General features: G+C 35.4%; 1 protein-coding gene across 1 annotated transcript in view; it reads right to left on the bottom strand.

Annotated features, from left to right (window-relative positions):
- COL28A1 (collagen type XXVIII alpha 1 chain) overlaps nt 1–27,404 on the bottom strand; it is a gene marked incomplete at its 5' end in the record, with an annotated part of 87,314 nt that overhangs the window by 42,153 nt on the left and 17,757 nt on the right. Inside the window, 7 exons of the mRNA XM_081343260.1 lie at nt 1,496–1,564; nt 2,258–2,326; nt 5,549–5,617; nt 8,501–8,569; nt 10,148–10,216; nt 20,665–20,718; nt 25,233–25,277. Coding sequence (XP_081199386.1) covers nt 1,496–1,564; nt 2,258–2,326; nt 5,549–5,617; nt 8,501–8,569; nt 10,148–10,216; nt 20,665–20,718; nt 25,233–25,277 — 444 coding nt within the window. The remainder of the gene's footprint in view (nt 1–1,495; nt 1,565–2,257; nt 2,327–5,548; nt 5,618–8,500; nt 8,570–10,147; nt 10,217–20,664; nt 20,719–25,232; nt 25,278–27,404) is intronic.

Genomic DNA, 27,404 nt, shown 5'->3' with positions numbered 1-27,404 from the left:
TATGACATATTTTTGAATTTCATATCTATCCACAATTTTTATGCTATTATAGCAGCATCAGACTTTCCTGGATAAATATTAATGTGCTGGAACCAAATAATTTGAAGAATATTACTTCTAGACCATAAAATAACTGTATTGGCATCTTTTATAGCACTTAGCAATAGCACTTAGACTTATATACCACTTCATAGTGCTTTGCAGCCCTCTCTAAGCAGTTTAGAAAATCAGCATATTACTCCCAACAATCTGGGACAATCCTCATTTTACCAACCTCAGAAGGATGGAAGGCTGAGTCAACCTTGAGCCGGTCAGGATTAAACTCCTGGCAGTCGGCAGTTAGCCTGCAATACTGCATTGTAGCCACTGCACCATCACGGCTTATGTCACATCTTATGTCACATCTAAGCTTAACTGCTACCTTGACACACCAAGAATTGAACCTAGGAATTGCTACATGTAACGCATGCATTCCACCTTTGATTTATAATGAATTAAAATTCCTTGTTGGCTTGGAATTCTAGGGTTGCATTACAAAACAACCAAAGGATACTAGGTTGTGAGAACTCTTTAAAGTAATCCAGATTTAGATTTAGAGCTACTTATGGATGAAAGCTTCTCCTAGTTTTTAAATCAACACTAATCCAATGTTAGAGTGTTCGTCTTGATTTTAGAGGTCATTCACATTTATATACAGAAACAAATTTTAATTTTCTGTATGAGGAACAAACTGTAAGCATTTTATTTAGATTTGCAGATGAACTCAGACATACATTAAGTTACAAAAATATAGTTGACACTAATTGAATAAAAGCACATAAACTAGACTGGTCCTATTCAACTATAGACCTGAGAGTTTTAGAATAATTCATTGCACTTCAATAAACATCCAAAATCAATTTGTTTACTTTTGATGATACCTGTAGCTGTTCTCAATGTTTGCTATAAATTATATCAAGAAATATAAATTGTTACATTTCTTAATAAATTTATATTAAGAAATATAAATTGTTATGAAAAGATACATTGTTTTCATTCTTAAAATGACAGAGCTGTAGCCCAGTGATGAAATACCAGTTCTCCATACAGTGCTTCCCTGGATCAATCCCAGATTTCTTTTGGGAGGCTTGGAGAACTGCAGTCTGAAACCCTGGGAAAACTCTGGGTAATTATGTCACCAATATAAAGGCAGATGGACCAAGAGTCTGACTTGATATAAGGCAGCTTGTATATTGATTGGTTTTGCTTTAACATTAAGCCTGCCTCTTTTGGGGGAAACAGTACAAAATTAAGGGTCTATAAAGCTGCTGGGCAAATCTAATTTGCTTGGAATTCTTAAGACACTGTGACTTAAATCAATACCCTAGAATTATAAATTAACCTGCAGATATGCAAGTAGTCCATGATCACACATTGTAGGTGCCTTCCACAGACAATTTTGTTAATATTTAGGGCAGGATGGATTGTGAGGTGATGGGACCAAATGAGATGTTACCTGATTTCCTTGGATGCCAGTTCCAGGTGGTCCCATTGGGCCCTGCACTCCTTCCATCCCTTGTTCACCCTACATGAAAAATGCTCCCATAAATTATTGCTTTAATTGTGAAGTATCACCATCATGACGTTAGGTTCAAATTTGAAAGTCATGTGCATTCTGATTGCAGTAGCTTACAAAGTATTCAAAAGGAACATAACTGTGCTGGGTGGGAAAGAGTAACGAGAGAAGAACAATTTGGAAAATAATGAGACTATGTCACAAAGCAGTGATATTGTAGTTATCTCATGTTAATTAATGTTGCAACATCCATGGGAAAATTCCAGATGGCAGTTGTGGCAACATGATCAAAAATCTTGCCTTTTTGTATGTGCGTAAAACACTGTATGTTGCATATGCAAAAGTGAAGGAGTATCAGTTACAATGTGAGACCACCATCTTGACTTTATCTCGAAGCAACCTCACAGCTAAATAAGTTGTTCTCTATACCAGGGTTGTCAAACTTGCAACATAACGTGATGTGTCACGACGTATCGCAACTTTTTTTCCATTGCTGGCAATGGGGTGGTCCCGGTTTCGGCATGACGGATCCGGCCCATGGGCCGGCAGTTTGACACCTCTGCTTTAAACCTTCTCTCTATTCTTTGCTTTGAATTTATTGCTTTTCCTTTAATTCTTTTCAGGCATTTTTCATGTGGCAGATTCACTGCTGGTGGTTCAGCAGTATTGCATTCTGTTTATACAGTTAATTCTATAGGGTACCTTATTTCCTTTGATGGATAGGCCTGGGGCTCCAACTGGTCCAGCAGGTCCCTCAGAACCTTTATCTCCCTGGAAAGATTTGTTAAGATTTTCTGAGTTGATTCAGGACCGTACTTAACATTTACCACAGAAGGATTGTTGATTAAATTACCTTTGAACAGCCAGACTAGCAAGGACCAGCTCTTCGGTACAGGTAGTCCTCAACTTATGACCACAAATGAACCCAAAATTTCTGTTTTTAAGTGAGGCATTTGTTAAGTGAGTTTTGCCCCATTTTATGACTTTTCTTGTCACAGTTGTTAAGTGAATTACTGCAGTTGATAAGTTAGTAGCCTGGTTGTTACATGAGCCTAGCTTCCCCATTGATTTTGCTTGTCAGAAGGTCACAAAGGTGTCCACATGATCCTGGGAAACTGCAACAGGCATAAATATGAACCAGTTGCCAAACATTTGAATTTTGATCACATGATCATGAGGATGCTGCAAAGGTCGTAATTGGGAAAAATGGTTAGAAGTCACATTTTTCAGTGCCATTGTAACTTTGAATGGTCACTAAACAGTTGTAAGTCGAGGACTACCTGTATAAAGTTTATTTGAATTGAATTTTATTGAATTTATATACCGCCCTTTCCTGTAGGACTCAGGGCGGTTTACAGGGTATATAAAACATCGATACAAAAATTAAGAACAATTTAAAAAGATTAAATTAAATCCCTAAAAATATAAAACCCCAATTAAAACCCCAATTAAAACTCAGCCTGGGCCGGAAAGCTCGAAGAGCCCGGTCTTCAGGTCTCGGCAAAATGATCAAAGGTCGGGGGCAGTCCTAAGCTCCATGGGCAGCTGGTTCCAAAGGGCAGGCGCCCCCACAGAGAAGGCCCTCCCCCTGGGTGTCATCCGCCGGCATTCTTTTACCGGCGGCACCCTGAGAAGGCCCTCCCTGTGGGAGCGCACAGGACGAAGGGAACTTGATGCCGGCAGCAGGTGTTCCCTCAGATATCCTGGACCCAAGCCATTTAGGGCTTTATAGGTAATCACCAGCACCTTGAATCTCACCCAGAGGGCAACCGGAAGCTAATACAGCTCGCGGAGTAGAGGTGTTACATGGGAGTAACGGGAAACCCCCATCACAACTCACGCAGCTGCATTTTGCACCAGCTGAAGCCTCCGAGTGGTCCTCAAGGGCAGCCCCATGTAGAGCGCGTTGCAGTAGTCTAAACGGGAGGTCACGAGCGCATGAGTGACTGTGCGTAGGGCATCTCGGTCCAGATAGGGTCATAACTGTTGCACCAGGCGAACCTGGGCAAAAGCCCCCCTGGTCACGGCTCCTATGTGATCTTCAAAACTGAGCCGTGAATCAGTTTTATGACTTAAACCAATGGTTCTCAACTTCTTTACCATGGTCCCCCTTTAAATATCTTTATGGACCATGGCCACAGACCCCCAAGATATAAGATTTAAATCATAGTGTTTTTTCAAGCATTCACACACACCCTGTGACAACCTCACCCCCCCATATGCATATGTAGTAAAATGAATTGGTTTCAATCTAATTCCTGCTAAATTTTGTCATCAGAGTTCCCTCAGTTAAATATGAATAAATTGTAAATTGGACAGGAAAAGCCTGTAGAAAAACAAATGAGTAATCTCAATCAGCAGGAGGTCATGAATCTTCCAGTGTATATTGGTCAATACAGGATACATGTGGGAAGAGGAAATAAATATTGCTTTAATTCCCACAATTACATCATTGTTTTTATATTTTTAAACTTCTTTGTTACTTAGTAGCTCCACATATTTTACTTCCAAAAGCTCCATAAATGCTCCATAAGAACATAAATGTCCATGGAGATTCATTATAACATTCCTTGGGTCCCATCATTCAAATTCAAGGTCGGATGAAACAAAAAGTCTGGGAAAACATAAGAAAGCTAGGGATGCTCAGGATAGAAATGTTTGCTGGTCTCACTGGAAAAGACTTTAAATGATTACTAGTTATGGTACTATGCAGAAAACACACATTTTTTCCTGTCAATTGTCACTCAATATGATGTGAATGAATTTGCTGGTCTGTTTTCTTCCTATGAAGATCAGTGATACCTGCACGGATAGAGAGCAGTAGGGGATTCTTATTTAATTACAGAATCCTGTATTTTCATTGTAAAAGCTCAAGTGACCTACGGTTTCCCTAGCTTCCATTAAATTTTAGAGAAAGCAATATGGGGAAACCATTCCTTCTGAACTTCTTTAGAATAGAAAGCTTAGGGATCCAGAGAGGTTTTGGAGTAATAGATAGATATACAAGAGAAAATAACAACACCAGTAGCAGTTCCATGTGCATTTGCAATGGGTGGGCCAAGAGAGTCCAGAATGATGGTTTGAACTGAAGATACTGAATGAGCTGTACACATATACTATGCTGACATATGTACAAAAGGGTAGGGCTTTGATCCACAATTATGCTCACCATTTGGACTTGCTTGACCCTTAGCTAAGAAACATCTGAGTGTCACCCTCTGTTGCCTTTCCCACACTAAAATAGGCACAAAACAGCCTAAGAGAAATCCTCAAACACTAAAATAAAAAATAAAATAAAAGCCTTCTTCACAGTTGATGAAAACCGAGAAACTGCAAGGTAGACATTGGAAAAATAATACCACAAATCTGCTATGAGAAAACCCATTCCTCTGAATTTCCACATTGAAAAACATGAGTGCAAAGGCACTATTGTGTAACTCTTTGTAGGCATCAGGCTGGTCGCTTTAAAAAGTATTTTAGCATAGCTCCTGAACTACTTTAAATACTTTTTAGAGCCATTCAGGTCATCACTATGTTTTATGGAATACAATCATTTAAGTATACATTACTTGCAAAAAATTCCCTTTATCTGTTTAAGCCCCTTACTATTCACTTAAATAGGTGAACTGATTTCTAAAAATATGCATAAAGCTGAAAAACCTATCCCTAATTACTTCTTCCATGTATCATTTTCATACCTCTGTCTTTACTCAGGAAGCCCTCTGTCTTTACTCATTTTTTTTTCTGCTTACAACATGTAATAAAACTTCCATAAGACTGAAGAATTGTCATACCCATGCCGTCTAGAAAATGAAAAGGAGGAAACATGTTTTCGTGCATTTCAGGGGACGAAGAAATGTTTTAAAGTTGAAAAACCTAGTGGCAAGAAGACATTGCCTATGAACAAATTCCCTAGAAAGAAATAATTAAAACAAACAAGAAATAATCACTATGTCTAGTTGGAAGTCTATTTGTTTTAGATAGAATATTTACCTTCCGTCCTGGGAGTCCTTCACCAGGTGGACCTCTTTCGCCCTGCATTCCCTCAGGACCACGCGGACCCTGAATTTCGAAGAAAAAAATATATCTTGTGAACAGATGATACAGCTCTCATGGACACACTATTCTCTCTATATAGACCGCCTTCCTCAATGTTGTGGAATATTCCCATGTGCTCCGTGTTTTCCTGACACTAAAGAGCCCTCACTGAAGACTTTGATTTTTAATTAATTTAGATTCCTTTGCTGCAAAGTATAGGTAAAGGTAAAGGTTCCCCCGCACATGCGTGCTAGTCGTTTCCGACTCTAGGGGCTCATCTCCGTTTCAAAGCCGAAGAGCCAGCGCTTGTCCGAGGACATCTCCGTGGTCATGTGGCCGGCATGACTAGACGCCAAAGGCGCACGGAACGCTGTTACCTTCCCACCATAGTGGTCCCTATTTTTCTACTTGCATTTTTACGTGCTTTCGAACTGCTAGGTTGGCAGAAGCTGGGATGAGTAACAGGTGCTCACTCTGTTACGCAGCACTCGGGATTCGACCCGCCAAACTGCCGACCTTCTGATCGACAAGCTCAGCGTCCTAACCCACTGAGCCACCGCGTCCCTTGCTGCAAAGTATAGAATTAGCTTAACTTCAAGTATACTGTTTATTTTCATTGTCTTTTTGATAAATGGCATTTTTAGGCTACCCAACAGGAGTTTTTTCCATAGTATCCATCAGTTAAAACTAAATTAATACTATAAAAACAATACTATACCAGCATTAAAAAATCTTCACAAAGAACAAATCAGCATAAGATTCAGATCAGGCAGACCAAAATAATCGCAATCAATATGGAATAGAATCATAATAAAGCATTAACAAAGTTTTGAAGTATCAAAGTTGTTCTTTGGATATTTCAAAACTTTAAGATTGCATATTTGATCAACCATCTGGTATCATAATTTATTAGGCAAGGTTTTTGGAACACGTTCTCAAAATGCCAAATGCACTTACCAGACCAAACAAGTTGGTCATTCCCATTGAAGATAAAAGGGAAAACAGTAGAATTGCTATTTACACGTCAAAGTGAATTATTGTAAGATTGCCAGACAGAACACATCATTCACCATTATAGCACTACATGTATTATTATTAATACACTTGAACTATTATTTTTAAAAATAACACATAAAAAGTGTTTAACAAAAAAGTGAAAGAAATATGACAAAGAAAAAAAACCAATTACGATACTTGTGCAGATGTCAGAATCCATTTATATCACATTCATAAATGTATGTTTAAAACATTATCCCCCCATATGGATTCTGCCATCTCCCGAGGAAGGAGGAGCATATGTGGATTCAGCCTGCCTTAGGTTATTTCAAAGACCAAGGAAACCTTTTGAACTGGGGGTATATCTGGCTTGTTTTTTCTTTTGATTCTGGAGAGGAAGAAGGCAATAACCATAAAGATTCGAAGTTCCTTTTTGTTTCCCACGAACGGGATGACACAAAGTAGAAGGATGGGGGCTGACCAAATGGGGTTGAGGGAAGGGGGGTTGAACCGGGTACCCTTTATAAAATTTCAATTTGTAAAACAATACTAAGTCCTGTCTTGTATTCCCACAACCAAGCATGTCCTAGTAAAGATTCCTTTTGGACTAGAACTGACTCCAAGAGTTTTTGTCTTCCTAAGACGTGGTTTGGAGTGGGTCCTGACAGCATCATTATAACAATAAACAGTTACAATTCTATATGTACTTGTCTAATGCAAATATTAATCAAATACACACACACACGTAAATAGTATTTCTAATAATTTATACAACTATCTTTTTTAAAAAAAATCTACTGTATTCTGCATAAATGAGTCCCATATTTCATTATACACGTCTATACAAAGTCTATGTCTATAGACAATCTGTTCATAAAAGGCAAGTGCAATCAGGTCTTCAACCCATGGAATAAATGGAGCCATATACTTATTTTTACGGAGCTGCAATATATGCAATATCAGCCTTTTAGCCCTAGTAAAGGCACAGAAAATCAATCAATATTGTTTGGTTGTCAAAGTCCATATCCATTCTCTGAAAATGTTTTAGCTTCTGTCTCATAATCATATTTATACAATTTGCTAATCCCATCTCCAAACTTGGTAAGTGTAGCAAAGCAACATTGTAGAAACATGTTTTAAAGAAGTATAAATATTATTACGTCTTCAATGAACTGTTGTTTTTGACAGTCTCTTTTTCTGCAAACATAATATAGCACAATAGCAATAGCCCTTAGACTTATATACCGCTTCATAGTGCTTTACAACCCTTCCTAAATGGTTTACAGTGTTAGGATATTGCCCCCAACAATCTGGGTCCCCAATAAATTATACATATTTATAAATTATAAACATTATTTTTGATGTTTAAGTCGCAATTTGAGATCCATTGAGACTTGCTATAGAAGTTAAGATACTCTCCCAATTGTCTAGGCCAGGGGTCCTAACCGCTGGACCGTAGACTGATGCCATTGGAAACGGGCCATGCAGGATTAGATTGTGCAAGCAGTGGGCAGGCACATGAAGTTTTATTTACACTTGGAGAGGATTAGATTGTGAAACCATTCCCTCTCTCCCATCTCTGTTCCACTGCCAGTCTGCGGAGCCCGAAAAGTTGGCGACTGCTAGTCTAGACAATATAGGAACCTCTCATTTTTTTATTGCACTCAATATTGCATATCCAGTTTTTTTATGGGTTTTTTAGTTTTAAAGGAATTAACAAGTTGCTTTAAGATTTTAGGTGTTTCAGAATCTGAGAATGCTGCTGGATATTATATTTATTAATTAACTATTCATCACAATTAGTTTAAGCTGCCTCTCAGAATTCATTGCTATCTCAAAACTTACTTTAAAGTTTACAAAACGTAAAAATGTAATTAAAATTCTAGAAAAAATATTTACAAATTTACTCACTGTTAAGCCTGGCTCACCAATTCCAGTTGGTCCTGGAAGCCCAATTCTTCCTTCTTGACCTCTATCACCCTTGTAAAGTAATTTTTAAAATGACACTTGTTATTGCTCCAAATAGATTTTCCAAGACAATTTCTCTACTAGTCATTTATTGCATCATCTATATTAGCTATTAAGGCCCCTGACAATCACTGTTCTGATAATCATGGTTGGATGACTGCAGATGATGTGGAGACTAGGGACCAGAATGGATAGTATAACTTTTAATTTACTTCTTCAAATAAAAATATATCATAACTAAAAAAATTACTATAATTAATGGACAGAGTTAATAGGAAATATATTATAAGCCACAGGTTATGTACTATATTGGAATATATATAAGTGAAAAATATAATTTTCTTCTGAATACAAGATGCATAGTATCAACGATGATGTTTACCATCAAAATAGGTTTATCATATATTAATTGCTATGACTTTCTGTATCACTATTTACACAAATGTTAGAGTATTCCATCGGATGTTAGTGCTGAATAAAATAAAAATAGCACAGATTACCACTGTGTGTTGTGCATTTTGTATCAAAGAATCCCAAATCCTACCAACTGCAAAAACAGAAGCTTTAGCATAGTGATTTAACATAGTAAGTAATGAAAGTAATATAAGGTCTTGTTGAAATTCTTAGAATGCAAAACCTCTCAGAGAAGAAACTCTTTTTTTCTAGATATTCATCAATGTCTAAATGTCTAAATCTTCCACCCCCAAAATTCCTATATTAATTCTTTATCTGGGCCATCATGGCTGCAATACAAGATGGTTTCCTGCTTACATCCTCCCAGCAGTCTTCTAATCTTAGGAACCGTGAGAGAGCTATCACACACCTCACATTTTAAGTGGCATTGGTACATTGGATAAGGAACAAGTTGCTATTATTACATTTTAGCTGTCAAACAATGAACCAACAAGATATGTGCTTGCAAGATTGCTTTGTCATATTCTGAAATAATTTGGCTGGCTTTACACCTTAGATACATTAACTTGTGAGAAAGACATCATTGACTGATTTTTTTAATGTTTTTCTCTTGCCAACAAAATGGAACTCTGGCCACTGGCTTTTTGATTGCACATGAAGAGATACATCCTAGCTCGTTGTTCAGGTCAAAGAGATGTTTCAGTCTCTTCCTTTTATTTTAAAGAAAATGGCAAGGACACCTCCTTTGGATGGCCAGGGATAAATTTAGCTTATTAGAACGATAAATTTAGCTTTTGTTAGAACCATAGTGCTGATGATATTAAATGGCAAGATTAGAACTTTCTGGGTTGTTTTTAATCATCATCATCATCATCATCATCATCATCATCATCTGGAAGGGACCTTGGAGGTCATCTAGTCCAACCCCCTGCTAAGGCAGGAAACCCTATACCATTTCTTTTTGTCAGGCCTATTTTCACTGTTATACTTAATTTTCCTGTATTCAAAAGGTGAGAAAGCAAATCACTATGTCATTAAAAAGTAGAAATGTAAATCAATGAATGGCTAAAAAAGGGCTCCATTTGCCTATCCATACAAGGCAATAATATCTGCCGCCTATAGAGCTGCAGTCCATCTGCATGACTGAAGTAGTGCAATAGAATTGATGTGTATTACCTTAGGTCCTGGATATCCAATTCCGGGAACTCCTGCAGGACCATAAGGACCTGCTGGTCCTGCTTCTCCCTTAAAATGGATAAAAATTTAGTTATTAATTCTTTGTATCATGGAAAAATAAATTGTAAGAAATTACTTTGGGATTTGCAACAATGCTAACTTGATCCTTTATTAATTGATCCTGATTAAAACTTCAGGCAAATTAGAACATTTAATTCATTCATTCCTTCTGTTTGTATAGTTGACCAATTTAAACCAGTGACTCTGGATTGCAAACAATAATAAAACAATTAAAATAGTTAAAACAGAACACAAAAGAAAAATGTACCGGTAATACAAAAAAACAGCTAAGAGATATTATAATCCATCAGTGTCAACATATTCTGACTGACTGTGGCCACTCAGAATATTTTTTAAAAACTCAACATTTCTTTCACAAATAATGGTTTTACTCCATAAATCATTCTATTAATTCTTCTGTTCCTATCTTTAATAAGATAATTTCTGCATTTATTTTTAATGTTTGCCCTGCTAGAGGAAAAAAAATTATAAGGTGACACATACTGAAAATTGCTTTCCAAGTACTTCCAGAGGATGTTTTCAATTGAATAATTATTCTGGGAGATTAGCCTAGATAAGGGGTAGGCAACCTTGGCTCTTTTATGATTCATGGACTTCAATTGGCTCAGGAATTCTGGGAGTTGAAGTCCATGAGTCATAAAAGAGCCAAGGTTGCCTACCCCTGGCCTAGATGATATTTTGTATTTATTTACATCTACCAATAAAGCTTCTTCCATCTTTCTTTTCTTAAAGAAGGATAAAGAGAAATCTAATGCCTTCTAACTGTCTGAACTATATAGACCAGGGGTGTCAAACTCGCAATGTCAAGTGACGTGTCGTGACATATCGCGACTTTTTTGCCATTGCCGGCAATAGGGTGGGCATGGTTTTGTTATGAAACCATGGTTTTAGCTTTTAATATTGTTTTAATTGTTGGGCTTAAGTAATTTAATCTATTTTAATTTTATACTATTTTTATATTGTATTTTATGCTGCCCTGTAAACCGCCCTGAGTCCTTCGGGAATAGGGCGGTATAAAAATTTAAATAAATAAATAAATAAATGATGCATCCAGCCTGAGGGCCGGCAGTTTGATACCCCTGATATAGACAAAAGCACCACCTTGTACATGCTGTTGATTACAAGTCTTATAACAAATCACCCATATATATTTATCAGCAAATTCCTGCTCTTCTGAGTTTTTTAAATTGTTTTTAAGAAACTATAAAAACATTATTATTAACATTACTGTAAAATTTATTTAAAGCATTCATTATTACTATATATCATATGTAAAATTATCCAGGATATTATTGTAGAAAATGTATATTTCAAAGAAAAAACTGTATTTATGATATAAAATCTATAATATAAACATAAGTAAAAGAAAGAAGAAACACTAAAAATCTAAGGGAGAAAAATACTAAAAAGAAAAAAGAAAAGGAAATGAAAAGAAAAAATTAAACACACACACATATATACACAGATGAAACAAATAAATATATACTGTACAATATTGTTTCTTCTTAATTTAATGCAATAAAGTAGTGTAAAAATGATGTAAAAATCAACTGCATTCTAGATCCAGATTTTATCAGTATTTCTATCATTACATATTTCTTCTCTCCATACAATAAACCTATTGACTTCTAATCCTTTCCCCACTATATACAACAAATGGGGGCATTATCTGCTATTTTTGTAAGCTTAAAATCTGCACCATATTTGGCAACAATCTTTGCAAGGGATGAAGCTTAACTTTTGCTGATCAAGAACAGTACTGCTGATAACTTTGGATCTACATATCATATATATGTATGCCTTTCCTATGATATGTGTATATTTATACATATATGATATGATAGAATACATATAGCAAGCACTGTAGCATACAAAACTTGATGTGAAAAAATAATGTAATGTATGCTAAGCTGCAATTATCATTTTCAATTATAAAAATCTATGGTTCTCATATGTTAAATGAGGAATTGATTTTTTTCTCTACCACATTTAGGGTGATTTGTGAATCCAGTTTGGTGGTAGAATTTTCTCTGAACAATATATTAGTTTTATTTTGCCATATCCCTTTCAGCCTAGTGTTGTGTTGATAGCACAGTATCTGTTTTTAGGGAGATCAATTAATTAAATCTCTGTTTTTAATATCTCAAAGCTTTCTCTCTTCTGCATCTTCTATTCTTGTTCATGAACTTCACTGAATAATACCAGGTGGTCTGACATATTATCATCTTCCCATTCCAGGAAATACTTCCTTTCCCAAGGATTGTTTTTAAGCATGAATTTTCAGTTATATGTTTATTTTCCATGGAGCAATTAATTAGGACAAAGAGCCTTTATTAAAGCTTTCACTTTAAGAAGGAGTACAAGCAAAAACAACAGAAATTGTATCAGCAAGCAAATCAACAACCATGAATGGATGAGAATTTTTGAAAACAAATTTTCCATCTTTCAAGAGACTAAATTTATAAAGAGGACATGCCAATTTCATAAAAATGCCCATTTAACTATAATAAATTAAGTTCTCAAAAATAAAGCAAACTCCAATTAGAATAAAACCCATTTCTTTCATTGTTCTCAGTAAGAACAATTTAATTTCGCCTTTGAAGTAAATGAGTCAAAATAGAGAAACAATTTCTATGTGTTCATTTGAAAGTAAGTGGAAATATGTGTTCATGCACACATGCACACACATCTTCAAGTCATGGTTGATTCCTGGAAGTGGTTTGCAACTGCCTGCTTCCTAAGTAGTGTAAAAAGGGACTGGTCCAAGTTCACACAGCTGGCTTAAAGTCTAAGGCAGAACTAGAATTCACAAACTCCTGGTTTCTAACTTGATGCCTTAACCACTACACCAAATTGTTTCTCTTGCAACTATATTTAAGGATAGTATAGTTAGTGTTGTAATGTAAGGATTAATAATAAGATTTGCATTTGGTTTCAGGGCAATGATGTACACTGTGAGCAAATACAAACCTCATTATTTGACAACCTCATTATTTTTCATAATAAGTATCCTAACGTTCTGCCAGCATGCAGAAGAATTTTTCCAGAAACCATTGTAGTAGAATCAATTAAATTTCAGCATAGGATTGCATCCTTTAAAATATTTTCTTTCAAGCTAGAATATATTTAATTATTTTCCATCAGTTTTATTCTGTATATTTTATTAAAATAATATGAATTTATTACAAATCTGTCCTCCGTGGTTCCTTGAGTAGATAAAAGTTAAAGCTTTGATGTTAATTATCAACAAAAAAAAATCACTTTTCCCATCAGCATGAAATAAAGAAAAGCCAAAAATTACAATGCTAATATGTGTCTACTTTCTTCTAATTATCTTGGCAAAATTTCTATGCTGATAGAATTCCTATAAAGAAGCATATAATTTTAAAGGCAACAGAAATATCAAGTATAGTATTTTTTTTAAATATGGTAATTAAATCCAATTTTAAAACATTTAATGTTGTTGAGTAGATATATTTTTGAAATCAGTTGCATATGTTCATTTGATATACAGATGAAAAAACATATATATTGGGATATATGAAAAGAAATCATTCCTTCGTGACCAAACAAAGCATTGTTTCTTTCAGCAATGATATGGTCACTAGACAAAATCATTTATTATCTATAAAAGATAAATCACTTATAATACTAAGTGATAAACCATAGGTTTCTCTGGAAAAGGTTGTAAAGCTGGTAAAAATGCAGCAAAAGAAAAAAGTACAACCAACAGCAAGTCCACCACTGGAAAACTTGAAAGAACAGGTAAGAGACACATCAACATGGAGAACATTTCTCCATGTTGATGTGTCCCTTACCTGTTCTTTCAAGTCTTCTCCATTTGGTCAGTAGGATTTGAAAATGAGTTGATAGCACATGACCAATCAATCAATTAACAATCAAATCAAATGAAATCAAAAGTTTACAAATCATAATGATGGGATTATAAGTTGTTATCAAAATTAAGAACCCTTATAACATGACTCCCTAAGAAACTCTGCTGATTTATTTAAAGCATACATGCATTTGAGTTTTAAGATCCTTTTTCAGATTCATGACAACTTATTCTAGCTGTTCACCTACTGAAACTTGAAATATGCTTCTAACTCAAAATGTAGTTTTAATTTCAAAACATTTGTCTATGTACAAATGTTTATATGCGGGTTTATTTAACCCCATACTCTCAAATACTGACTAATTTCTCCTTACTCTAATTGCTGCCTATCAAGGTTTAGTGGCCATCTGCACACATTTTGGTAACATAGCAATGCTTAGATAAAAGGGAAAGAGCAACCTTAGCAACCTAGCGTTTTTAAAATTGGCATTTGTTTAATCTAAATAATAGAATCAGAATTCCTAAGTAGTGGAATAATAAAATAAAGATAAGCAGTCATTTATTTTGGCACAATCTACATGTTGATTCTTTTCAGCCAATAATTCATAGAATATTAAAAATAGGCCGTTTGAATAGATCTATTCTTGAAATCTCTAAGTTAACACTAAATCTGATTTTTTTTCCTGCAAAGTGGTCATCCTTTCAAGAAACTATATTAAAAAAAACCTTCAGAGCATTTAATGTATACTTTTTTTAAGAAAAGCACTTTTGTATTTCTTGCAGAGATTTTGTTGTTGTTGTTGTTAGTTGTGAAGTTGTGTCCTACCCATCGTGATTCCATGGACAACGTTCCTCCAGGCCTTCCTGTCCTCTACCATCTTCTGGAGTCCATCTAAGCTCACGGCTACTGCTTCAGTGACTCCATCCAGCCACCTCATTCTCTGTCGTCCCCTTCTCTTGCCCTCAACCTTTCCCAGCATTAGGCTCTTCTCCAGTGAGTCCTTCCTTCTCATTAGGTGGCCAAAGTATTTGAGTTTTAGCTTCAGGATCTGGCCTTCTAAAGAGCAGTCAGGGTTGATCTCCTCTAGGACTGACCAGTTTGATCGCCTCGCAGTCCAAGGGACTCACAGGAGTCTTCTCCAGCACCATAGTTCAAAGGCCTCAATTCTTTGGCGCTCAGCCTTTCTTATGGTCCAGCAGAGATTTAGGTATGCCCATAATTACCAGTCTGAGTAGAATGTCTATGGAGATTCTCAAGTCATCCATGTCATGATTGTACCAAAGGTGCTTTTCAAAAGACAACTTTCTTTGTTTTTCCCTGAAGTTTTTTATTTATTTATTTTTTATTTTAATTCCATTTATATCCCGCCCTTCTCCGAAGACTCAGGGCGGCTTACAAGCTTAGAAGTTGTTTTGCTTCTCATCCAAAAAGCTTTTTCAGTTCTGAAGAATGGATCCAAGAACTGAAGAAGCTTCTTGGATGAGAAGGGAAATGTCTTCAAGGAAAAACAAAGTCCAGCTGCCTTTTTTTAAAAAAGCACCTATATGACACTCTGACTAGAAGTTACTCTAAATATAGATATTAAGTTTCATTATTTGACCACTAACTATGGATAGCCTATTTTGAGTGTTAAGTACTGTTTTATACCAACTCATTAAAATTTGGTCTCTGTAACCTAGTATTTCTGCCATTTTACCATGAATTTAGGCAAGATTTCTTCACTTCATTTAATAACTAAGCTATTTTACATGAAAACAACAGTGCTTGTACACAGGACTCTGTGTCTGAAAAGGAATGAGCTATGAATTTTCTCTATACTTACAACCTCAGCTTTTGTCAGTAAAATGCCTCCTAGCTGTATCTGCTCAAAAACATCTCTAATGACAATAACACTGTGTAAACGTTTCTTTAAAAAGTACTAAAATTATTATTAAAAATCTACAGCAATCAATTGTTGTTGTTGTTAGCTGCGAAGTCGTGTCCGATCCATCGTGACCCTATGGACAATGTTCCTCCAGGCCTTCCTGTCCTCTACCATCTTCTGGAGTCCACTTAACCTCACGGCAATCAATAACATGTATAAAAAAGCTTCAACAACAATGAAAATATCAAAGTTGGGAGAAAGAAAGCATATTTCATAACTACATTAATAATGTTGAAGCATGCAAATTATGCAAGATAGTATAGAAAAAAACATCTGAATTGGTCATAAGGCTTTGCCCCATGAACTATCAATTTTCCTGACTGTGATTCAAAGAGAATATCAGGAACTATCAATTCATCTTGTGACCGATTGGCTTTTTAACAATCCACATGTATAATAAAATACCTATTTCTATATAGCACAAGAATGTATCAACAGAAGATCTGAGCACAGGCAGTTCCAAGTGTGTGCCATATTTGTTCTGTAGTTGAGAAAACCATCTAGATCTTCTTCTGCAACTCTCCAATAATTAATTATTCTCTTGGAGAAAGCTCTTCTATAGCAACTGAATTGTTCCACTCACTGGCATTATCTTGAGAACAGACTTATTATTTATATACTTGGAAAGAGTACTCATCATATAAATAACTACTAGACTTAGAATTCATTCATAAGTGTCTGGAAAGTTAAAAAGAATAGTTGAACGATCTTTCTATAAAGATAACAAAATTTGTGTCAGCCATAGTACTGACATGAAAACGGCACTGACCTTTTCTAGTTGAATGGGTAATTATTAACTGTAAACAATGATTCACTTTACTTGATAATTTCTTCCTGAGTAAGGAATTCATTTATCAGAAATTTAAAGAATACTGAAATACAACTATTTAATATTGATGGCTTTTATAGCTTTATATATTTGCAAATCTAGAAAGTAATCAATGGAGTTCTTCAAATATACAGCCTTGCAAAATCTTGGTTAAGAATGAGGATCAATTAGGCATCATTTTATTTCTCTATTAGAACAAAACTTATTTGCCATGCTAGAAAGCTCACTTGCTACCTACTAAACAGAGAGGGCCTCCTCAAGGTGCCACCGGTCAAAGAATGCCGACTGGTGGCCCCCAGGGGGAGGGCGTTCTCTGTGGGCGCGCCGGATTTATGGAACCATCTTCCGGTTGAGCTCCGGATGGCGCCCGACCTGCGCTCCTTCCGGCGCGATCTAAAGACGTATCTCTTCGAACAAGCTGGCCTGGCCTGATGGGATGGGTTGGGTTTTTTATTACTTTTAATGTGTTTTAACCTATTGTAAGAGCTGTGGGCATTTGTTTAATCTCTTTTAATTTTTGTATTTTGTCTTTTAACATGTATTGCCCTGTTCACCGCCCTGAGTCCTTTGGGAGAAGGGCGGTATATAAAATAAATAAATAAATAAATAAATAAATAAATAAATAAATAAATAAATAAATAAACAGAATAATTAATAACAAAAACAATAGCACTTAAACTTATATACAGTTTCAGAGTGCTTAACAGCTCTCTCTAAGTGGTTTACAGAGTCAGCACATTGTCCCCAACAATCTGGATCTTCATTTTACCAACCTGTGAAGGATGGAAGGCTGAGTCAATCTTGACCAGTCAGGATCGAACTGCTGGCAGTCGGCAGAATTAGCATGCAACAGCATTCTAATCACTGCACCACCACAACTCTTAAGGATTTTATACAGTCTCCCTACTGCCCAAGTAATGTACCTTAAGTTTAACATTGCCAGTCTTCTAAATCAAATGTTTCAGGATAAAATTAATCTGTTCAAAGATGGCAATCTCTCCATACCTTAATAATATTGTGCTACTGGACAGAAGTTGACTCAGATGATCTATTTATTAGTTTCCTTGGCTATTCATTAGATTCTGAGGAGTCTTCTTTAATACCAGAAGGTGGATGCATGAATAGTTGTTCAATCCTGCTTATTAAAAGTCCAACTTTCTCATCCATAGAAACTATAGGAAAAACCATTGTCCAAATAGTTCTAATCTTTGTAAGTATAGACACATTATGTCACATAAATATATTTTTCAAGGCCTTCATTGCTATTGCATTGCGTTTATTTTTGACTACTGAATTCTTTTCTCTTCATGTTAAGTCCTAAAAGATAAAAACTATCCACCATTTCAGTGTTTTCATTATCCATTCTTACCTAGTTGCTCAGCTTATTGGTTTAGTGGGTTTTTAATGTTTAATTTTAATCATCCATTTTTACGGCGCTCTTATATTACTAGAACTTATTATTCACATTTGCAGCACAGCATAACAATTTTTCCTACCTTCAAAAATATTAAGCAAAAATAAAAACATTAAATGTTCTTTGATCTCAATTCCCTGAGGCAGTTTCCCAAATGTATACTTAGGAAGAAATTAAAATATGGATCTCTTCATAACAACTCTTCATATCCCAATTCAGGTGGGCATCTCTATAGCAATTTAGGGGAAAGCTAAGGCCTTATCATGAAGAAAAAGGGCTTGTACTACAATTAGCACAGTTGCAAGTGCCCCCAGCTGAATCCAACCCATTCGATTTAAAAGCTCTAGATTCATTAATGCATGGCATTTATTCTCATAACCATTTGCTTATTTATTTGTTTGCTGAAATAACAGAAGTGATCTATAGAAAAGATGACCAGCCAAGGATAAAAATAGTCAACGCAAGGAAAAAGCAGAAGAGAGACCAAAATTCCAAAATCCTTACTGTCACAAATGTGTTCTGCCTAAAGTAAACCATTTCTCTGTGTCCTCAAATGTTCTGGTTGCCTCAGAAATAAGGCCAAGATATTTCACATCAGGCACACCCACATATACTGCAATAGAAACTGCATTCATTATGAGTACAATAATTTAACAATCAAATGCAAAAGAGGAGTATTAGCACCATAAACATGAATTGATGTGAAAAGTATCAAGGATAATATTGATATAAATGTGTACTAGAAAGAAAAGATTGGGAAAAGGAAAAAGAGCTATGTCTGCAGTTTTCTTGGTCAGTGGAGCTTAGGACTGCCCCCGACCTCCGTTCATTCTGCCGGGACCTGAAGACCTGGCTCTTCGAGCTCTCTGGCCCAGGCTGAGAATTTTAATTTTAATTTTAATTTTAATTGGGTTTTTATTTGTTCAGGGACAGATGTAATTTTTTTTAATTGTTTTTAACTTTTGTATTTTTGTTTTTAATCACCCTGTAAACCGCCCTGAGTCCTTCAGGAAAGGGCGGTATATAAATGTAATAAAATAAATAAATAAAATAAATAAATAAATTTGATATAACAACCTTCCACAACATTCTAATTTGAAAACTATGTCTCTAGGAGTGTTTTCCCCTCTATAGGCAACATACCTACACTTTTACATCTCATTTCCATTTTAAACTGAGATATTGAAAAAAGTATTGCAAAAGCAGAATCAGTTCCTATTACTTCTGTCTCTTCCATATAATTAGGCAGAGTAGGTGTGCTCTTGGCCATGTCTCCTTACGGGATCAAGGAAGTATGCCTTTCTATCATAGCGTCTGTCCTCTGGAACAGCACCTTCATAGAGATATGTACAGATTCCACTCTTCAAATATTCTGGAAATCTTTTAAGATCAGACGATGTTCCCCTGCCTGGGATTTGGGTCTACAGGTAGTCCTCGGATTACAACAGTTCGTTCAGTCACAGTTTTGTTCCATACAGTATTAACCTTGTGAACTCTAAAGCTTTCTCCTTCCGTTATGTATTCAAGATGGACACTGATTAATATTTATATGTTACTTATATGTACATATGTTGTATATAGTATATTTAAATGTGTTACGTATGTGTACAATTTGAGAGGAAGCAACTAAATTTCATTTTTAATGTGTGCCATTGTGCCCACAGTAAAAAAAAATGACAATAGTTATCTATCTATCTATCTATCTATCTATCTATCTATCTATCTATCTATCTACTTATGACTGTTGCAGCATCCCCATGGTCACATGAACAAAACTCAGATGCATGGAAACTGACTCATATTTATGATGGTTGCAGTCTTCCAGGGTCACATGATCATCTTTTGTGACCTTCTAAGCAAAGTCAATGGGGAAGCCAGATTCATTTAAGAACCATGTTACTAATTTAACAATTTCAGTGATTTACTTAACTGTTGCAAGAAAAGTTGTAAAATTGGGCAAAATTCACTTAACAAGCATTTCACTTAGCAACAGAAATTTTGGGCTCAATTTTGGTTGTAAGTCAAGGACCACCTTTATCTGGAAACCCTGGATATTATTTATGTGCATTTGTCTGGGCAATTATGTTCTATCTCCCCATATAACTTTGTTTCTGCAAAAGTGTAAAAAACATAAGATAGTTATGCCAACACTCTGAAAATTTCTATTTAAAAAAACAAACCTTTCCCCCAATTTTTCTATTATCTAAACATTTCTTGAAGTTTTACATGTGATATATCAACCAATTTAATATTAATTGGGGGGAGCCCATAAAATAAAACTATTCCATTGATCAGAGAACATTAAATAACCCTTTTGAAAAAAAGAAAAAAGAAAACTATGAATTGTGGTGGAAGCAGTGGCTGAATATCTTAGCAAAGGACATGATTAGTGTATTACTGTATTTGTAAAATGATATATAATATGGTTCTTACCTTGTTTCCTTGAATGCCTTTTGGGCCAGGATCACCTGATGGACCACTAATACCCTTTAGCAAAATAAAGAGGGGGGAGAATTAAATTTTCTACCTATTGACATATATTTATTATTACATTTATGAATCATGCTTTGTGCATCAGAAGTTGTATTTTTCTTAGATATCCTAGATGGAATTTAGAAAATAGTCTCAATAACAGCAACAAAAGCAACCAGCAAACAAACATAAAATCTTGAAGTACAACAAAGTGCAGAATGATTTTTATTACAAAAGAGATTTTGTTCTATAGTTCTCCTGTCTGAATTATATTTATTTTTTTATATGATTTATATTAACTGTCCCTTTACATAAATGACTCTGGGCAGCATACAAGGATTAATCACAAACATATATATGTGTGACATACTGCATAACCCCATATTAGTCATTTGAAACAATTGCTTAAATTCTATTATTTTTGAGGTGATTAAAGGCATATAAAGAAATATATGATATGAACATTTGTGATAAAAATAGTACTCAAAGCCAACTATTACACAGGAAGTATTTCTATGAAGTAATGATGCATTTTCAGCATCTGCTTTTCCTCTTATATTTAGTTATTAAGTCACACCTTACAACCACATTCTGATGGATTTTCATTAAGCATAAAGATCCAGTTTATGAAAGAGTGAAAAAAAACGAAGTGAATGTTGCAGTTATGTATTGAAAATGCTTTAAAAATATAATTTATTTTCTCAATGTAAGGCCATCTTTCTCTTTTATTAACAGTATATAGAATAGTTGACATGTATACTTTTTTTTCATTGAGAATGATCAAACACAAACAATATATGTAAGTGCACAAATACTAAAAATTGTGCACTAGTATGTGTAATTTTAAGAAACAAAATATAAAAATTTAAAATCATTTTAAAATTTGAAAGTACTAAAATTATTAAAATTTAAAGACCTGGCTACAAATATACATTTAATTTCTTGTTTAACTATAGAGAGAATAAAGATGTGAGACAGTATTTTTCAGACATGGCAATTTTATGATGTGTGAATTTTAACTCCCAGAATTGCCCAGGAGGATGCATGAAATCCACCTCTTAAGGCTGCCAAATTTGAAAAACACAAATCAAAAGCAATTTACTAAAAAATAAATGCCATTGCTGGGAATCAAAAGTAATAAATAGGCCTCTGAAAAACCAAGGAAATGGTCATAAGGGACTTTTCTTCCAATTGTAATGATGGAAAAAATTATTAGATCTGGAAAGCAATTACCAACCTACGCATTGCAGTGATAAGAAATAGAAGCAGTATATGCAGGCCTACATATAATTATTCTTTAGGAACAAACTCCGACAGCTACAGGTCCTTCAAAACAATACGAGCAGTAGTCGATTAAAAGTTATTACTCACATACAGAAATTGCTAACCCACAGCACTCAGCTTTATAACAAAACCAATGAGTCATTTCACTGTCATTTCTCTGGAATTATTAGAGTAGTGTTTTCAAACGTGGCAACTTTAAGATGTGTGGGCATCAACATGCTTGTCCTGGGGAAGTCTGGAAGCTAAAGCCCACACACCTTAAAATTGCCAAGTTTGAAAATCACTGAACAAGACCAAGAGACAGGATCTACTGGTCACACTGTCATGCAGTCATATCACCAATATTCAGCAATAAAATTTCAGAATTGCAATTACACAATTTTCAGATAATATAAAATAGGATTGGGAATTTTATTTGGAAATATCATGCTCTTATATTCAAATCCCACAAAAAAGATCATCCTGTTTGGTATTTCAAAACAACAAAGACATGTTCCTAGAGGCCATGGTCAAGAATGCTAGGATGACAATCTAGAAAAACTGCCTTAGAATCATAGGCTTCTCCAGTCTTGTTCCATCTGGTATGGTTGGTTGAACTGAGGGTTTTGAAGTCCAAAACATCTAAAAAGTAAACTCCAAATCAACTAGGGATGTTCAGTAGCAATACAACTTTCTACCATGGGAATCTATCTTAAACAGAAGAATAAACATGGAGAAATGCTAGATACTTTTTCTACTAAAGGCTAAAGAATTGGCAGGGAGAGAAGCTAGCAATTCCACCGAGAAGACAAAAATGTTCTCACAGTATTACTTCAAGCTAAGGACTGTAGAACAGAATACTGAATAGGAATAAATGACAATCCAGAGATTGATAGCTATAAAAAATAAAAGCAGAGACAAAAATCTGTGCATATTTAAGAAGGCAACATTACAGTGCTCTCAGTTATTTGAGTCTCTTGAACAAAAAAAGGCTTATGCTATGATACTGGAATGCACCCAGCGTTCAAGCATCTGGGAACATTTGCCAGATACCTCCATGAAACTCAAGCCAAACAAGAATTTTTAAAAAATTCATTTTTATAACAATTTTAAGATTACATAAAGGCAAGTTATTGTCATGTTTCAAATAATTTCTAAATGTCTTTTGTAAAAGCCATGCTATTTGCTTTCAGCAAGATTTGTTATTTTAGTATTAGGATTGCTTTATATTTTAACCTGTTAAGTATGCTTCCATATAGTAGATCAACATCAGGTTAAGTGGCTTGGGTAAACAGTATTGTACAAATTTATAAATTGGGTGGCTGCTTTACAAGGGACGAGGAGTTATTATCTCAGAAATATATTTAGCAGTATTCAACCAGGGGGAACAATTTATGTATATGTCTGTTTTGTTTTTTCTTTTTATGCACTTTTTTGTGTAGTTTTGTCTCATTTTGCTTTGTTTTTATATATATTTTTGGAGTTTGAATTTTAATGTTTAATAAAAAATTAATTATAAAAAAAGATTGCTTCACATTCATTCTCCAAAAGGTTTGCTACATTTTAACATTTAAACTGACATGAGAACACAGAACCTTTTGGTTTTTAATAATAATGATGATGATGACGATGTTGGAAGGGTCCTTGGAGGTCATCTAGTCCAACCCCCTGCTCAGGCAGGAAACCCTATACCATTTCAGACAAATGGCTGTCCAGTCTCTTCTTAAATATGGCCAATCCCCTAGTTTCCTTCTCTACTTTTGGGGAGACAAAGTTGTCTGCATAGTTTGTCAGGAATCTGTTTGATCTTCCACTTGTTGCAGAGTTTGTCTCCCAGTTGATGTCAAGTCCCCCATTACTATTGTGATGTGCTTCCTACATACCTTAGTTAGCTGACTAGCAAAAAGTTCATCTATTTCCTCTGTTTGGTTGGGCAGCCTATAGTATACACCTATGGCAACGTCATTTTCCCCCTTTTATATTGACTCAAGTGTTTGAGAAGTTTGATGTTTTCTCTATTACAGTACCTTAAGAGTACCACTGGCAGGTTTTTAATATTTCTCTGCCAAATGATGTAATAGTTAATATAGGTGGTAACCATGGCTAAGAGGACCTTTGCACCCTTTGGATGATGTTCTAGTTGTGCCCATTCCTGGATCAAGAAGCTCTGCTCCTTGTCACTCATGCCCACATGTCCTCCCATCTGCAGTCATCCCATACTGCAATGCATGGGGTTGTTCTTGAAGAACATTTAGAAGCTTCAACTGCTGGAGTACCGTAAATGTATTGGTTACCTAGCACATGTAACACTTTGTGACTTGCATTGCTTGCCGCTGTGTTTCTGAGTGCAATTCAAGTTGCTGATCGTCATCTTTAAAGCCCTCCATGGCTTGGGACCAAGTTACCTGGTGGACCATCTTTTCCCAATTGTGTTTACCTCTTTAACCCAATGTGTTAGAATGGTATCTACTGATACCAGTATAATTTAATTTATAATATAAAATATCAGTGTCAGCTTCATGAAACTATCAATAATCTATCATGAAATTATTAACAAAAATCAGTTTGTTTTTTTAAAGATGAATCCAATTAACATAAGAGAAAATAAGAAAATGTAAACTTAAAAAGCAAATGCAGTTTTATATAATAAAGGCAGAATAGAATTGTTAAAAGCCAAGAAATGATAACATTTTCAAAATTCTTTTTAAAAGGTAAATAACTGAAATGATCATCTGCTGTTTTCTTAATTAGAATGTGAGATGCCTGATGGTTTATAAGAGCATATAAGGAGATCAGTTCCCAGATCTTATAAGATAGTTGTTTCCGGTTTGGTGAAAGACAATTTTTTCCGTGGATTTGGGGGGGGGAGATGGCTTTGTATGCAACCTAGATCCCACACATATGCAGATGGAGGTTTGCTCGCTCACCCACTGCTTGTGCAGCCTGGTTCCTAAAAGGCTATGGATTGGGACCGGTCCAAGGCCTAAGGGTTGTGGACCCCTATTATGTGAAATGGAATGAAATAACTGGTGAAACAACAGCATTCCCAATATTAACCTCACAGTTAATAAAAAGAAGGGATAAATCTTCCTTCTAATATATTTTGCCCAAGCCCAAATTACCCCTGAACCATTGCTTATGTAAAGAAAACAGAAGATAGGTGTGTATATTCAGTATGATGGGTAGTTTAGCCCAGAGAATTAGGACAAAACATTATTTTTAATACCAATGATAATGAAATATTTGGTAGAATTTAAGAAACTTACCTGAGGTCCTCTAGGTCCTTTGGGGCCAGAAGGGCCATCTAAACCCTGTTCAAATAAAATAATAAAACTGCAAGTGTTAATAGTCAGTTCTGGTTTAAATGATGCTTTTTACATCATTTTCTCTGCTACAATGTATCTGTTCATTACAGGAGAATTTTCCAATCTCGCCTTTTTCTCAGTGTTGTTCTTTTTTATATTATTAGTTTTTAGCTATCACCTTGAAGTCATGTTATATGAATATCGAATGTCTGTACAGTGTTTCTGATATTACACCACTTACTATATTGATATTTAGCAATATGGAGCATACTATACTCAAGGTATAAACTAGTTAATTGCCATGAATACAATGCTCAAACAGTGGCTTGTGAGGGTGAAAAGCAGATAAATTAGTTTCATCTTCTCATTTTCAACTGAACCTCCCAATACTTGTCTGTGAACAACATCTCTAGATACTGAAAATGGTTCTAATTTTGGCATGATCTCCAGCTGCTACCCTAGCCTACTAAATGAATGGCGTTGGCACTCAAAAAGTCAAGATAGCAGGATGCCAGCCTCTGTTTTACATGCATCTTACATGCAAGACCAGTAAAAAATAAGTAGGCCATCCATCATAGGACCATAGCTTCTCTAGCCTAACTTTTCTGACTCACCACCTGTGGATTCCCTGTACCCAACAACATAATATTCACATCCTTTTGGTTCCTAGAAAGGTAATATTGCTTTCAGCAGATTTCCTATGTCTTTATGACATTTAATTTCCCAGATTTTCTTGAAAAGCATAAATGAGAATTCCAACCATCAGTCACGAGAGGGTAAACTGAGGATTACAGATAGTCTACAGACTATGACCACTCATACTTAGCAACTGTTGAAAATTATGACAGGGTTGAATGAGGGGGACTTATGACTGGTTTACAAAGTTGCAGCTGTAGCAGCCTCCTATGTTTACAGGATCACAATTTGGGCACTTGGCAACCAGCTAAAAAAAAAAAGATTGCAATGAACTGCAGTCATGATTGCCATTTATAGCCTTCCCTGCTGCCTTTCAACAACCAAAGTCAATGAGGAAACAACATTAAAGATCACAAGTTTCTCCTGCCAGTTTTTCACTTACTTACTCACTGACCCATATTCCATGGTATCTATCCATGGCACCCCCAACTCCCAGCATCCATCCACTCATCCACAGCATTTGTGAATATAGCTGAACTCCATAGTATGTGCCCATGTCACCTGCTCACTCACCTACAGCACCTCCCTCCCTGGCCATGGCACCCTATGTTGCTCATACTCTGTAGCACCTGCTCATGTCTATCGACCCTGCTTCCAGCCTCCATCCATTCTCCCATAACTGTCCTCTGCTGGCCTACTGGCCTGAAACTCCCACGTCTCCTCATGAGATTTTAACTTAACGACCCACATGGTCCTGGGTTTATGACGGCAACCAGAATTGCTGTTGTTACGCAGTGCAAGCATTTGATACCATGCTTTACAACCACATTATTAAGCAACAGAAATTCCAGTCCCAATTGCCATGCACGACAACCTGTATGTTAAACATTAACAACTTCTTTTTGCACCATTATATGATTTAGCACAATCACAAAATCATACAATGTCTAACAACATTAGTTTCTTGAAATGTAAACACTTGTATAAAACTAATGAAATATTTCAAGCTGTAGAGCTACATAATATTTCAACCTGGCTAGAGTTTTGTGATTTTAATTTTTTAAAACACTGGTTTTCATTCTAGGTTGCCATCTGTAATATCATTTCAATGCCAACAATTTCTTACATACTGTACAAGATTTAATTACAAGAATTCAAAATTCCCGTGAATTAAGGCGGGGAAAAAGTATTTTATACAGGAAAAAGAAAAGAAAAGAGTGTGTGAAATTCATTAGAATGGTTTACTTGGGTTCTGGAAATGAGTACATAATATTTTCTTTATCTGACAAGTATAAGCAATTCCTTTAATTTAACCACACACAGCTTGTTCTCTGAAAATCTGTACAAATAGTCCATGTCAACTTCTATATTCAACCACGGAGCAGTCATCTGTAAAGCTATTATGAAAGCTGGGATTCCAAATGTTTTTTGGGGAAGCCCAAAATTAGGGACAAAGGGAAACATAAGTAATGAATTATCTAAATACAAAAGAAGGGC

The sequence above is a fragment of the Vipera berus genome (genome assembly GCF_964194415.1).
Source record: "Vipera berus genome assembly, chromosome: Z".
Taxonomy (NCBI): domain Eukaryota; kingdom Metazoa; phylum Chordata; class Lepidosauria; order Squamata; family Viperidae; genus Vipera; species Vipera berus.
The sequence above is the reverse complement of the archived record's forward strand: the minus strand, read 5'-3'. Positions and strand labels throughout refer to the sequence as shown.